The sequence below is a fragment of the Microtus pennsylvanicus genome, chromosome 10, assembly GCF_037038515.1.
Source record: "Microtus pennsylvanicus isolate mMicPen1 chromosome 10, mMicPen1.hap1, whole genome shotgun sequence".
Lineage (NCBI taxonomy): Eukaryota > Metazoa > Chordata > Mammalia > Rodentia > Cricetidae > Microtus > Microtus pennsylvanicus.
The window spans coordinates 23,189,101-23,203,043 of NC_134588.1; the positions used below are offsets into that span (position 1 = coordinate 23,189,101).

Here is a 13,943-nt window from a genome sequence, read left to right on the forward strand (position 1 = left end):
AATAAGAGTTTATAAAACTGGAAAAATTGGTGAAAATTATATCGTCTCAATTTGACCCCAAAAGTTCGTATGGAAAAGATCTAGGGTCTGGAATGATGCCTCATTGCTTAAAAACAAGCCTTCCCTAACTCCAGTTCCACAGGATTTGATGACGCCTGTCCTCCACAGGTTCCAGGCACACCTGCACAGATACATACAGGCAAAACACTTGCATCAAATAAAGTAAATAAGTCTAAAAGTACAAAGAAATTTAAAGAAAAATAAGACCTAACCTTTAAGAGGATAAATCTGTTTCATGGGGCAGATTCTATGGAAGAAAAAGTTCTTTATCTTTTCCAAAATTTAATGGAAGAAGATTATGTAAGGACTTTATGAAATAGTTTTATTTATCCCATGCAAAACGTAACTTGTTTAGAACCTTTATATTATATATAATCCATATATTTATATAATGATAACTATGATATATGCTTTTAAAATACGAACGAATTTTAAGAGAATATAAAAGGCTGTTCTGGGCAAACAGCTTAAGGAACAAGGTAGTCCAAAAGTTCCATAGGGAACTAGAACAGAGGTAGTCCCGATGATGAGACTTTTGTGAGTTCTAAAAATGAAGCTTAGCTTGTAGGAACATTACAGAATTTGACTTCTTTTTTTTTTTTTTTAAAGAGTTTGTTTATTTATTATGTATACAACGTTCTGTCTCCATGTGTGCCCACATGCCAGGAGAGGGCGCCAGATCTCAGTACAGATGGTTGTGAGCCACCATGTGGGTGCTGGGAATTGAACTCGGGACCTCTGGAAGAGCAGCCAGTGCTCTTAACCACTGAGCCATCTCTCCAGCCCCCAGAATTTGACTTCTAAGAGCAATGGGAAACCTCTCACAGATTCAACCAAAGGAATGCTGTGATTACATAAGTACTTTTACAAGACTATTATGCATGTTCCACATAGAACAGGTTAGACCATCACAAGAAAAATGTTGAAATCCTGATTGCTGGGACACAGGAGCATTGCAGTAAAACCAAAGAAGGTAGATAAAATTTGCAGCAATAGTTAACTCAATAGGAGAATTACCTTGAGGATTGTGTGGGATGTGATGATGTGTACCTTTAGTCTGAGAATTCAGGAGGCCAAGGTAAGAGACTTAAATTTGAAGGAAGACAGGATTACATAACAAGACTATGTTTAAAAACAAAACCACAAGAAAAAATTGGGGCCTAATGATTCTGCAGTAGCACCTACTCAGAGGGCTGAGAGGCAGGAAAATCACAAATTCAGTAATTTTCTGGATCTCATCTTGAGTTCAAGGCCAGCCTGGACAAGTCATTAAGATCTTGTCTTTTAAAAAGAATGAAAGAAATCTGTAGGAAAAAAAATGGGACTGGAGAGATTGATTGCTCAGTAGGAAAAGTATTTGTCACACAGATATGATGATCGACATTTAGATCCCAGCATTCATATGAAAAGCTAAGCTTAGGCGCTGCAGTAACAGCACCATGTAACCTTGTCTATCTTTGATCTCGCTCTGTAGACCAGGCTGGTCTTGAACTCACAGAAATCCACCTGCCTCTACCTCCTGGGTGCTGGGTTAAAGGCGTGTACCACCATGTCTGGAATAAAATCTTTTAAAAATAAAAGCTGGGCATGCCTATAGTCTCAGTGCTGAGAGATGGATACAGGATAATTTTAGGGGCTCAGTAGCCAGCCAGTCTAACAAGTCTGAGTTTCAGGTTCAGTGAAAGACCCTGTCTTTAAAAACGGAAATAATACAGAAAGTCATCAAGAAAGACAACCCAGCTTAAACTCACTCTGCATGTTTATATGTATGTGCATGCCCACATGAACAAATACACATACTCTCATGCTTCCCTGTCATACACAGACACAAAGGATGTAATTAACATAAAATTCTTGTTCTGTCATATCACAGTAAATAGAAGGTGGTACCATTTATTAAGATGACAAATAGCAAAAAAGAATCAGGTCAGAGGGGGCAAAATTGAATGTTACTAGAATTTGCATTAAAATGTACTCTTGTTTTTGGATTTGGGTTTGAAATTGTTGAAGCATAATTTTCTCTTTTTGTACATATTGTAAATATATACAGTAACTTTTTGTTGAATAAATGAATAAACTAAAAGGTATTCTGTTTGTGGGGCTTGTTTTGCAGTGCATGGGGAGTGTCAAACACAGTATTTATGCACAGACTTTTAGGTGACTCAAGAATCAACTCCAGCTCTTGTGTTAAATTTTAGGAGTTTCTTCTCTGTAGTGTTTATTTTAGAGAACTTTTTGGGCCATACTATTCGTGAACTTAAAATCTTTAGAAAACAATCTGTAAAGCTATTTCTAACTTTAAGTTTCTCTGAGGTTTTTTGTTTTGTTTCCCACATTATCATGAAATCTGCAGTGAGTAGAGGAAAGCCGTAGAGCCATATTTTCAATGTATATGAACCAAGAGGAGACGGGCAGTGGTGGCACATGCCTTTAATCCAAGTAGGCAGAGGCAGGCGGATCTCTGTAAATTTAAAATCTGCCTGCTTGGTCTATTGAGTGAGTTCCAGGACATCCAGGGCTGTTAAACAGAGAAACCCTGTCTCAAAACAAAACAAAAGAACCAAGAGGAATGACTCCATTGACTTTTAGAGCCTAAATGCCCTGCGTAGGACCCTAGTCATCTAAAGGGGCACATGCAGAAACTCACTTGAGACTGATTCATTTTAGATGGTGGATGTATTTGCTTCATTTTGTGAGGAATTTTCTCAAGATCTTAGATACACATAGTAGCAGCTTACAGAATGAGAAGTAAGAGCATTGACTTGCCATAAGTGTGTTTGTTACTATGAACAGAATCCCATGTTCTTTAGAGCATTGTTTCTGAGGAGCTAAAGATAACATAGTTGGGCTCTTAGAGTGTACCCCGTCCTGTCTATATTTTTTTTTTTTTTTGTGTGTGTGTGTGTGTGTGTGTGTGTGTGAGAGAGAGAGAGAGAGAGAGAGAGAGAGAGAGAGAGAGAGAGAGAGAGAGAGAGAGAGAGAGAAACTACCTTAAAAAGTTACACCAAAAAATTTTTTTCATTCTCTTAACTCTTCTTTTTTAGGGAGCTTATAAATACACTAGCATCAAGCTTGTACTATCTCTGAGCGTGTTCTTTTTAGGGGGGAATTAGTAAATTTCATAACCTGTTGACATTTATGATTACTTCCGTGCTAAGTTTACATGTAAGGGTCTCCATCCTTTCTTTCAGGGACAGAATGATGCTGCTGAAATTGGAACAAGAAATTTTAGATTTCATTGGTAATAATGAGTAAGTTCTGACATTTAACAAGAAAAGGAATTGTCATTGTAGTTCTCCTTGAGTTATTAAATTAGCTATTCTCTTCCTTCAGGTCCCCACGTAAGAAGTTTCCCCCAATGACATCTTACCACAGGATGCTGTTACACAGAGTGGCTGCCTACTTTGGATTAGACCACAATGTTGATCAGAGTGGAAAGTCTGTCATAGTGAACAAAACTAGCAACACAAGAATGTAAGTGTTCAGTTATACTGTCTGTGAACTAATACTTGCCTTCCTACAGCACCTTCCATTTGTGGTAAATTCCATAATAACTTTGTGTGATGAAGCCAAAAAGTACATTTATCTCGCTGTGAACAAAATGCAAACCTGGATTCAGATGAGGAAGATGAGCCTTGCTTAGGTACAGCTACAACAAACACCTTGGAGAACATATTATCAACCTTGTTTGACAGCTACTCTCTTAATGAATTTTTAAAGTTAATTTAGGTGTCCATGGCCACCATTAGGCGATTTGTTTAAATAATTTAAAAAAAGAAAAAGCGTTTCAGATTTTGCCATCCTCACATCGTCTACCACTTTGTTATTTCCAAAATCTTGTTTCATTTTGTTGGTTTGTTTTGGTTTTTTTCCTTTTTCTGTGTCAAATATGAAGAAACTGAAACTCCAGTCTTCCATACTGCTATGTTGTTTCTTGGGCCATATCTAATTTACTGAGGAAAGTTTTTAAATGGTTAAAAGGAACCCTTTGCTTTAAAAGTAATTGCTTTTTGAAAGCCCTTTAAAAGGCTGGGCTTACAGCTCAAAGGTACAACACATGACTATGCTCAAGGATCTGCACTCAATCCCTTGAATTATAAAAAAGTCCTCTAGTCTCATTCTCTGTAGCACTGGGATTATAGGTCTGTGCCAGCATACATGGTGCAATAGTATTCTCTTTATCATTTTCAATAATGGTAGAAAGAGACTTAAGACCTAAGTAGCAATCAATTTCAAGTGCCATGAATAATGTTCTTCACTTCATTATTTTTTCTGCTTTTCCTCAGGTCAAATAACTCCCAGAGTCTTATCTGTACCATTCATTTTTACATGGTTATATTTAATTCATCTAGTCCCTTCAATTACCATAGTCTTTGCCAGTATAGGTGCCATATTGCTTGATGAAGCAAAATTAGGGCTCCTCAATTTCAGATAGTCTTTATCAACTAGATAGGTGTATTTCATATTTTAAATGACTATTCCTACAACAAAAAATAATAAATTGCCTTGGGCAGAAAGTCCTTATTAATTTCTGGGGATTATTAGAAAATACAAATCTGATTTAGTTTCATCATGTCTATTCATTAATCTTATTGAAACAGCTTTTATCAGTTAATCTTTTTCCAGTTAATTATATAATGACTAAAACAGGATAGTATTTAGTAAGATGTAGGTGAATTGAAAGTGCTAGAAATTACTCTCTTTAACCAGTACCCTTCAACCTTACTTAGAGCTGCTGGATGCCCAAACACATGAACATTAGCAGGCATTTTGACTAACATTTTGACTGACAACTCTCTAAGGTTTTCAATACAGTGTAACTTCAGTTATTTGAATTCTATAAATGATGTCAGAAAAGTTTTTAGGGTTCTATTTGTAAAAAAGTAATCAAAAATTTAGTTAAGCAGAGATATTTACAAAGTATGGGTTAATGTAATTATAACTGTTTCAGATCATTGAAGTTACACTGTATTCTTACTGGGATCTGAAGAAGGTTGTAAATCAGAAAACCTTAGAGATCTGCTCCACATTGAATAAAAACAAACTTACCTTTTCCTCATAGGGAGATTACCCGCTCCAGCCTTGAACCAGTGGTGTTGTGGATGTCAACAACCGGGTGTCCACTGGGGTGTCTCAATGGAGCGGGAAGTTGCCGATTGCAGGGCAGTAAATTCAGGCATCTTTAAAAGAAAGAGGTAAGACAGTCTTAAGGTTAGCTGAAATGCCTGCCATATTTTGTGTGGGAATCCAGCTGTTCTTAGAAAAGTTGCCAGGGCCTTGGTTAAACTGTAGAGCTCACTTTAGAATAAGAGTCTCTCATTCAAATACAGATGCCTCAAGTAAGAACATGTGACTTTACACAGCTACAGCTATAGGTAATAATAGTAAACACATCAGTTCTGTGACAAACGGCGTACCATCATGGTCAGTACTAAATACATGACTTTTAAAACTCGGAAGGAAACGGACTCTCATCATTTGGTCATGAAGCGTTGTACTCTCACCTTTTTTACTTTGATATGGATTTTTTTTTTAACTGCTCTGTTTCATTCGTCATTTTACAATACAATTTTTTCATCTTGTCTAGATAATTTTCATCTTTAATTCTCCCTTTGTGTAATGTAGAGGAGTCAACTACAGTGTTTTATTAAAAATTGGTGAATTGATCTGAGTGTGGTGGCACATGACTTTAATCGTAGGTCTTACTGAGTAGAGGCAGGGGAATCTCTGCCTTTCTGGTCAGCCTGGTTTACATAGCAAGTTCCAGACCAGTGAGACCCTATCAGAAAAACAAAAATTAGTCGCTAAACTGAAACAAATGTTTATGCATGTGTTTTGGATTCTATTTATAATGAAATGTCTGGTCTTGGTTTGCTGAAACGTCATTGCTTGAGTTTATGATTAAAATTTACTGATTGCTAGGCATGGTGATGCACACCTTTAATCCCAGCACTTAGGAAGCAGAGACAGGTAGACTCTGGGAGTTAAGGTCAGCCTGGTCTACAAAGCAAGTTCTGGGCTAACCAGAGCTACACAGTGAGACACCGTCTCAAAGAAATGAAATTTTATTCATGGTGTTCTCGTATTGCTTATATTATATATATACATGTAGATATGTATTTGAACTATATAGAAAATATATATTGTATTGTTTATGTAACTGTATAGGGAATTTATTAGATTTTCTTTAAATATATTAAAATGTTTAGTGTTATATTTCAAAACAGTAATTACAATGTAAAATGGTAATAAGTTGTACAATATTAGTTGAATTAACTTGTTGGAGCTCAGAATATATTGTCAGAGGTCAATTTTAACATAAGTTGAATGTCTAAGGCCCATGATTATTTATCTGTCTTCCAGGTTTATTGAAGCTTCTAACATTCCTAATCTGGAAAAACTATTATGTTACAGAAGTCGTACTAAACTCCACAGTCATTGCTTTGGTTTCCAGTGTTAATCTCTACATAAGAGCTTACCTTTTCTAACCTGTTTAAGTTAGTGCAAAACAAAGTTATGCTCTGATGTAATTTAGAATTTTGGGCAACTTGAAAACATTTTCAAGTAGTTTCTTAGGTTTTTAGTTAATTCAGTACAAGATCCTTGATTGCTTTCATTCTATGGCATGAAGACTGTAGGAGTATAATGCGTGTGATACAGTACTTAGCTTTTTTTTTTGTCTGTGCATAGACAACATAGTCAGGATCTCAGCCTGGGAGTGTGGTCCCATGTGCTCCACCTGTGGCATTGTCATGTGCTTACCTGACTTCCACAGGTGCTTTACCCTCTTGAAGCCCAGTTTTCTCAGGGTTTATTATAATGACAAGTTCTTCTGGGTGCTCTTTCTTTACTGTTCATTTCAACTTAGAACAACCCTGTAAAGTAGATAAATGCATTATATAATTCTCGTCTTACATTTGAGAAAATGGGAATAAAATATTTAATAATTATGCATATCTTAAAGCCAGTACTATGTTCAAAAGCTAGACTTGAACCCAAACTGTATGACCCCAGAACCTCTGCTGTTTTTGAAAAGCCTCTACACTCTCCCGTAGAGTGGCGTTTACTCAGAGGAGTCTTACTATGATGAACTGAGGTAATAGTGGTGTGTCTTAAGCAGCACTGATAAATAACAATATTACTTTTTTATTAACTTGCATATATTGCTTTACTTTTTTGTAAATACAGTGCATTAAATTTTTTGTTCCTTTGTCTTGTTTCTTTTTTTCAGACCTGATCAGAAATTTAATGAACACATTAAGGATGATAGGGGTGAAGACTTTCAGAAACGATACATCCTTAAGAGAGATAACTCTAGCTTTGACAAAGATGATAGCCAGGTAATCTTGAGAAAAATGCTACATTCTTTTTAAGTGCGAGCTTTAATTATATCAACAGTTTATTTTCCTAATAATCATTTTTGCCTCTTTAGATGAGAATACGTTTAAGAGATGACAGAAGAAGCAAATCTATAGAAGAAAGAGAAGAAGAATACCAGAGAGCTAGAGATCGAATATTTTCCCAAGATGTATGTGCAAACTTACCCTTAGGACTTTATCTAACAACATTATAGCCCCCCCCCCAAGCTATTGATCACATTATTTTTAACCATATCATATCAGGTCGTGTTTTTGAAGTAAGCATATTATTCCTCTTAATTTGATATAGTACAGTGGAACAATACTATAAAGTTTTGCCAATATTGAAAACAGGTGGACTACAGGACTCAATAGAGGATGGGAATGAGTTGGCTATTTTTATAACTTTTTTAAAGCTTATAACAAATGAGGTTTTTACAACATCAGTAACTATAAATCTTACATTGTTTGCAGTGTCTTTAATCTTAATAAATAATTAAATAAGGAAACCAAGGCAACAGAAAGCTATGCAAAGTAGCCAGAATAAAAATACTTAGAAAATGGCTAAGTAGGAATTTTAATCCAAATCTGCTGAACTCAACATCTATATTAGATTAATGATTTTCAGTATTTTATAAGTTCGATGGCATACTGCTGTTGACAGGTTGACAGGTAATACGGTGTATGAATCACGGAGACACGTGAAAGTGTAATACAGTCACAGTAGACAGAGAAGTACTACAAAGTTGAACTGGGGAGGAGATAGGAAAGTAAGCTTCTGAGAGCCCAAAGTTCAAGTAGGAAATCAGTATTTGCAGAGGCTCACAGGAAGAATCGAATGATTTAGAGTAGCCAGAACATAGCCTGGCAGGCAGCATAAATAAGGAAGTTTTAGACTGGAGAATATCAGGAACTCGGCCCTAAACCTTTAATATGGCAGCTGAACTTCAGGTGTGGGTTTTGTTTTGTTTTTCTATAAAAGGCCATGTGATCGATATTTTAGGCATCTTGAGCCACACATGTATATCTGGCAAAACTGACTCTGATATGACAGCCACCATAATACACAGTCATGGTTGTGTTCCATTAAATCTTTATTCATTGAAACAGGTGGTTGGCCATGTTCCTGATCCTTGTACCAAGGAGCCATGAAAGATGGAAGAATTACATTTTAGAGAGCTTGCTTTGGCTGATCTATAAAGTGAATGAGTAGGGCAAGTTTAGAAGACTGTCGCAATAATGCAAACAGAAGTGACTCAGAGTGACAGCACTGGAGAAATTTGGCTAGAGGTGCTTGAGACCTGTCTGCTTATTCTCTGCTTTATCCATATTTGCTGTGTGTTAACTACTTCCACAAAGAGAAACGGCCACTGTGTTACAGTGAATTAATTAGCCTTTGCTTTTTACATTTATTATTTGTATGTGTATACACGTGCATGAGAAAGAAGGTCAGAAGACAGCTAAGTCATAACTAAGGTCATAAGTTCTTTTACCATGTGGCTTGAACTGAGGCCTTCTGGCTTGGCATCAGGTGTCTTTACTTTTAGAACCATTTTCCTAGGCCCTCTATTAGCTTTTGATTACTGCTAATCAAATAATTTGTGAATAAGAGAGAATCTGTAGACTTTAAATATATAAGTGAAACTTGAATTCACCCCCATTTAAGAAGACTTTTATTTAAATTTCAAATCCATTTTGACAATAAATGACTTCTAAGATAGGTATCTATTAAAAATAATCATCATATCTCCAAGTCATGATAAATTCCATTATCATTTATTGGATCTTTTTGGAGGTATACTCTTATATTTTTAGTTGTAAGCCTAGCCTTTAGCTGCTAAGCCATCTCTCCAGCCCTTGGGTATACTCTTAAGTTACTGTATATGATTTTTGTTGTTACCATTAATATACAAAAGACCATGTATTTGACAAACTTTATGCCTTTCTTTCTTTCCAGTCCCTGTGTTCCCAAGAAAACTATATTATTGACAAAAGGTAAGGAAATCTTTAATATCTCTTCTGGTTGTTATCTAATGGAAGCTAATAACAATTTGCGTGTCTTATTAAAATGCCAACAGAATCCAAGATGAGGACACTAGTGGTACCCAGCAGAGGCGCCAGATATTTAGGTATTGGAATGTTTTCCAGTCAGTGCTAAAAAAAATTGCATATTTTTTCTTTTTCCCCCTATTAGCTTTTCAATGTTTTATTTCTAAATTACAGAGTTAATAAAGATGCTTCAGGAAGATCAACCAATAGCCATCAGAGCAGCACTGAAAATGAGTTGAAATACTCAGAGCCACGACCCTGGAGCAGCACAGATTCAGACAGCTCCTTCCGGAACCTGAAACCTGCTGTAACCAAAGCCAGCAGCTTTAGTGGAATCTCGGTCCTGACAAGAGGTGATAGTTCTGGAAGCAGCAGAAGCATAGGCAGGCTTTCAAAAACAGGTATAAGTATCTACCTAGAACTGTACAGTCAAAATGTTACTTTGGGTATAAGTATCTACCGAGAACTGTAGAGTCAAAATGTTACTTTGCCTAAAGTCTTAGCTTCTCATCACATGATGCTGATTATCCCACAATGAAATGTTACCTTTAGCTTAGTTACCTACAAAGCACAGAAGGAGTGATGGCCACAGCGACTTTAAGATTCATTTGTTCCTGGAGATAAAAATTACAAACTGAAGTAAAGCACCTTGGCTGTTGCTATATAAACTTAATCTCATAGTTAAGGGATTTATTTCTTGTGTAGAGGAGGGGACATGGCTTCTCACCCAGGATTGTTTGACATTAGGTGTTTCTCATACTGCCAAATGTTGATTGCACTCTTCATGACTTACCCTATAACAAATGAATAAGATTGCTGAGAAATTTTTGAGGAACTTTAAAACCAAAGGAAAATAATGTATCTACAACTATTATAAATAGAAATTTAAATAATCTGTTGATTCTTTTGACTGCTTTGTACTTTTATCTTGTACAGAATTTATTGTGTCTTAGGACTTTTGTATATCTTTATTTATTTATTTTATCTCAAAATAAAGATGGAAGAGAGAAATGGCCATTTCTCCCTAACCTGTTTAGATTAGGTTAAACATACAGTTAGTTTGGGCAACTACTTTTGGAAGGTATATTAAGGCAGCAAAAATTTTTAATATAATATATGCTTTAAATTGCTAATATATGTGAATTACAGTTCTAGCCTTAAAATATAAATCTATTGAAAACTTCCTAGTGGATATGATAACATTGCTAAAGACAATAAATTTTTTGAATGTTTTTGAAATTTGTATACTTATCTGTGTATACTGCAATTTGGTCATAACTGAAGGAAAATAAATCTCTATTGTGAGAAAGTCATTTAGAGAGTGCAAAATTCAAGCTTCTGCCTTCTGGGTGCTGGGATTAAAGATGTATACCCCCATGCCTGGCCTAATTTAAAACATTTTAATAACTTGGGACCACTGAGGTTGCCCAGTCAGTCAGTATACTGTACAAATCTGATGGCCTGAGTTTAGATACCCTAGTAGAACTAATTCTCGAAAGTTGTTTTCTGAGCTCCACATGTTACACACATGTGTGCACACACACACACACAAATAAGGAAAAACTAAAAATAACTTGTGCTATCTTATTTTAAGAGACAATGTATGTTTTAATCCTTTAATAGGTAAAAGTGATAGTGTGTCATCCCCTCACACACACACACACACACACACACACACACACACACACACACACACACCCAGTAGTGCACACCTTCAATCCCAGCACTCTGGAGGCAGAGGCAGGTTGATCTCTGAATTCCAGGACAACCAGTGCTACATAAGAGAAACCCTGTCTCGTAAAAAGAGAAAAAGAAAGAAAGCAAAGTGGTAAAGTTCACATGTCATTTTTATATGACTTGTTCTTCAGAAGGCAGTCTGTATAGTGTATCATAATTATTCATTACATTCATTAGAACCTTCATCCCAGAGTCAGCTCCCGTAGTAACAACCTAACTAAACTACAAGTACTGTCTGAATCTGTATATTTCGTTGTCTCATTGTCCACCTCAGTCATTGTGCTTTAAATGTGAGTAACAGTTTCAACCCTGTCCCTGTGAAATAGACTGTAGGCTTGAAAGTAGCTAAAATTAAAGTTTTAAATAAAGTAAGAAATAAATTTTAAGGTGGTCCTAACATAAATACTTGGGATGCTTTTCATACTGTTTATGTCACTAATTAAAAGAGAAAGGTAGTTGAGTTTTTATTATAGGAGGATGCTGATTTTCAAGATGAAATTGTATAGTAAAACAGCGTTGCTTCTTTCAGCAGATAATTTATTATTTATATTGTTTCCCATACCATTCTTAATCTTTCTGTGTTCTTATAGATATAGATACGTGAGGTTTGGGACATTTGACTGTGCTAAATTCCTTTTCCTGGGGAAATTGTAATCTGTATATTCTTAAGTGTTAAAACGTGTCCTTTTGAAAGTGTCAGTAGTACACTTTGTTGGCTGTCTGTGACTTGTGTTACTGTAAACTTGGTAAATTGCATGATTCGGCTATGACTTTTCTGACAATTTCTGTTATGCTACTTGTTGCACTAAACATTTAGGAGGATAAGCAAAAGGAACCACTAGTCAGTAAATCGTAATAGCTATTGCTGTTATGTTGTAAGTGCATGTTGTAGAATATGAATTGTACTATTGGGTTTTAAACCTGTACTTTCCTATTAAAAGTTGTTTTTGTTTTTTTTTTTTAATTCCATGTTTTTCATTATTCTCCCTCTAGGATCTGAGTCTTCAGGTAGCGTAGGGTCCTCTACAGGCTCTCTTTCTCACACCCAGCAGCCTCTCCCAGGTTCAGCTCTTAGCCAACCTTCTCATGGCGCACCTGTCATCTACCCAGCAGCCAGCACTCACAGTTCTCTTTCCTTTGATGGTGGCCTCAGTGGTCAAGGTGCATCTCCTAGCACTAGCTTCCTTTTGCTTCCCTTGGAAGCAACTGGCATACCACCTGGCAGTATTCTGATCAACCCACAGACAGGTGGGTATCCAGAGGGAGAGTTTATTTCAGTTGACGTAGCAGGAAATATCTGTAAATTAGAGTACCTTTTAAAATGAGTTATTTAAAAGTACATATGTTAGCTTTTTAATTTTGATAAATAAGTGCCATTGTCTTGACCACTTTAATAAAGATGTTTAGGCTGTAAAATGTTAAAAGTTTTAATCATATTGAAATAATTCTTCCTATTTGACATCTATGTATAAACTAGATAAATAGCCTGACTATAATTAAACAATTCATGCCATTGAAATGAGTCAGTTACCTTTGAGAGAGCTTTATGTGATATAGCATTTTTATTCTGTAGCCAATAATATGTTCTTTATGAAGACATAAGTAAATAAAAAATATATAATGTTCTTGAAAATATGGTAATTGCTTTCTACGTAAGAAATAGAGACATTTGTTTTTTAAAAAGGTAGTTATAATTTAATATTGACAATATATGTTTTTAGTCCTTGACATAAACTAATAATAATTAATTTTATTGGACTTTTACTTTAGACCATATCCAGTTTGATAGGGTATTGCTCCAGACCCTACTGAGCTCATTATAATCAAAATATTTTCTGAGGGCCGGAGAGGTGACTCAGTCATTTAAAAGCTCTGGCTTCTCTTTCTGAGGACCCAGGTTCAGTTCCTATCAACCACATATTCATACTTTAAATTCTTCATTAATGGCCTTTTTAATGCCCCTTTAGGTAGCGAAAAACCCCATTTACAGCAGGGAAATTGAAGTATGTATATAAAGATAAGGTTGTTATATAATGTTGTGCTATGCACAATCTATTGCTATTAAGCTGATTTCATAATTACAAGTTTTAAGCTGTCAGTTATCTACATTTTCAACCTATTTTTTTTAAGTTGAATATATTCAGTGTAGACGACAACCTTGATTATTTCCCGTCCCCTTGAAAATTTCTGAATGGTTTCCTGGTATCTTAGAATCGGGTGTTTCTTTTGAGCTGAAATGCATACAAATCCTAATGACCATGGTAAGGCTGGCCAAGGGTGCGAGTGCATGGTAAGGCTAGCCAAGGGTGGGAGTGCTGGGTCTTTTGGATGTCGCTGACCCTTCTCCTCTGTTTATAGTAACTGAATGCCTGGAGTAGAATGATATCCGAAACTCAAACTTTTTAGAAAATATTTCTTTCAAGATTGTTTTTATTTTTATGTTTTGTTGGAGTATATGTTTATGCACCATATGAGTGCCATGTCTGCAGAAACCAGAAGAGGGCATTAGATCCCCTGGAACTAGAGTTATAGATGGTTGTGAGTTGCCATGTGGCTGATGGGAACCAAACTTGGGTCCTCAGGAAGGGCAGTCAATGCTCTTTAACTGCTAAGCCATCTCTCCAGTCCTTCAGAACCTATTTTGATTATCCACTGAGTTCAATGGGGTCTGAAACAACACCCTGTCCCCCCTACAACTAGTAACATTTGAATATTTATACTAAGGAAAAAAAAATAAAG

General features: G+C 35.9%; 1 protein-coding gene across 9 annotated transcripts in view; it reads left to right on the top strand.

Moving 5' to 3' along the window:
• The window catches only part of R3hdm1 (R3H domain containing 1), a 97,833-nt gene that overhangs the window by 24,789 nt on the left and 59,101 nt on the right, over positions 1 to 13,943 (top strand). For 5 of the 9 annotated variants that reach the window (XM_075987801.1, XM_075987799.1, XM_075987804.1 and 2 more), the window contains 8 exons: positions 3,252 to 3,311; positions 3,394 to 3,534; positions 7,292 to 7,400; positions 7,493 to 7,588; positions 9,376 to 9,413; positions 9,497 to 9,547; positions 9,642 to 9,868; positions 12,198 to 12,452. In XM_075987801.1, coding sequence (XP_075843916.1) covers positions 3,252 to 3,311; positions 3,394 to 3,534; positions 7,292 to 7,400; positions 7,493 to 7,588; positions 9,376 to 9,413; positions 9,497 to 9,547; positions 9,642 to 9,868; positions 12,198 to 12,452 — 977 coding nt within the window. Of the gene's footprint in view, positions 1 to 3,251; positions 3,312 to 3,393; positions 3,535 to 5,122; positions 5,256 to 7,291; positions 7,401 to 7,492; positions 7,589 to 9,375; positions 9,414 to 9,496; positions 9,548 to 9,641; positions 9,869 to 12,197; positions 12,453 to 13,943 lie in introns of those variants that run through there. The other 4 variants (XM_075987805.1, XM_075987808.1, XM_075987806.1 and 1 more) reach the window with 2 other exon arrangements.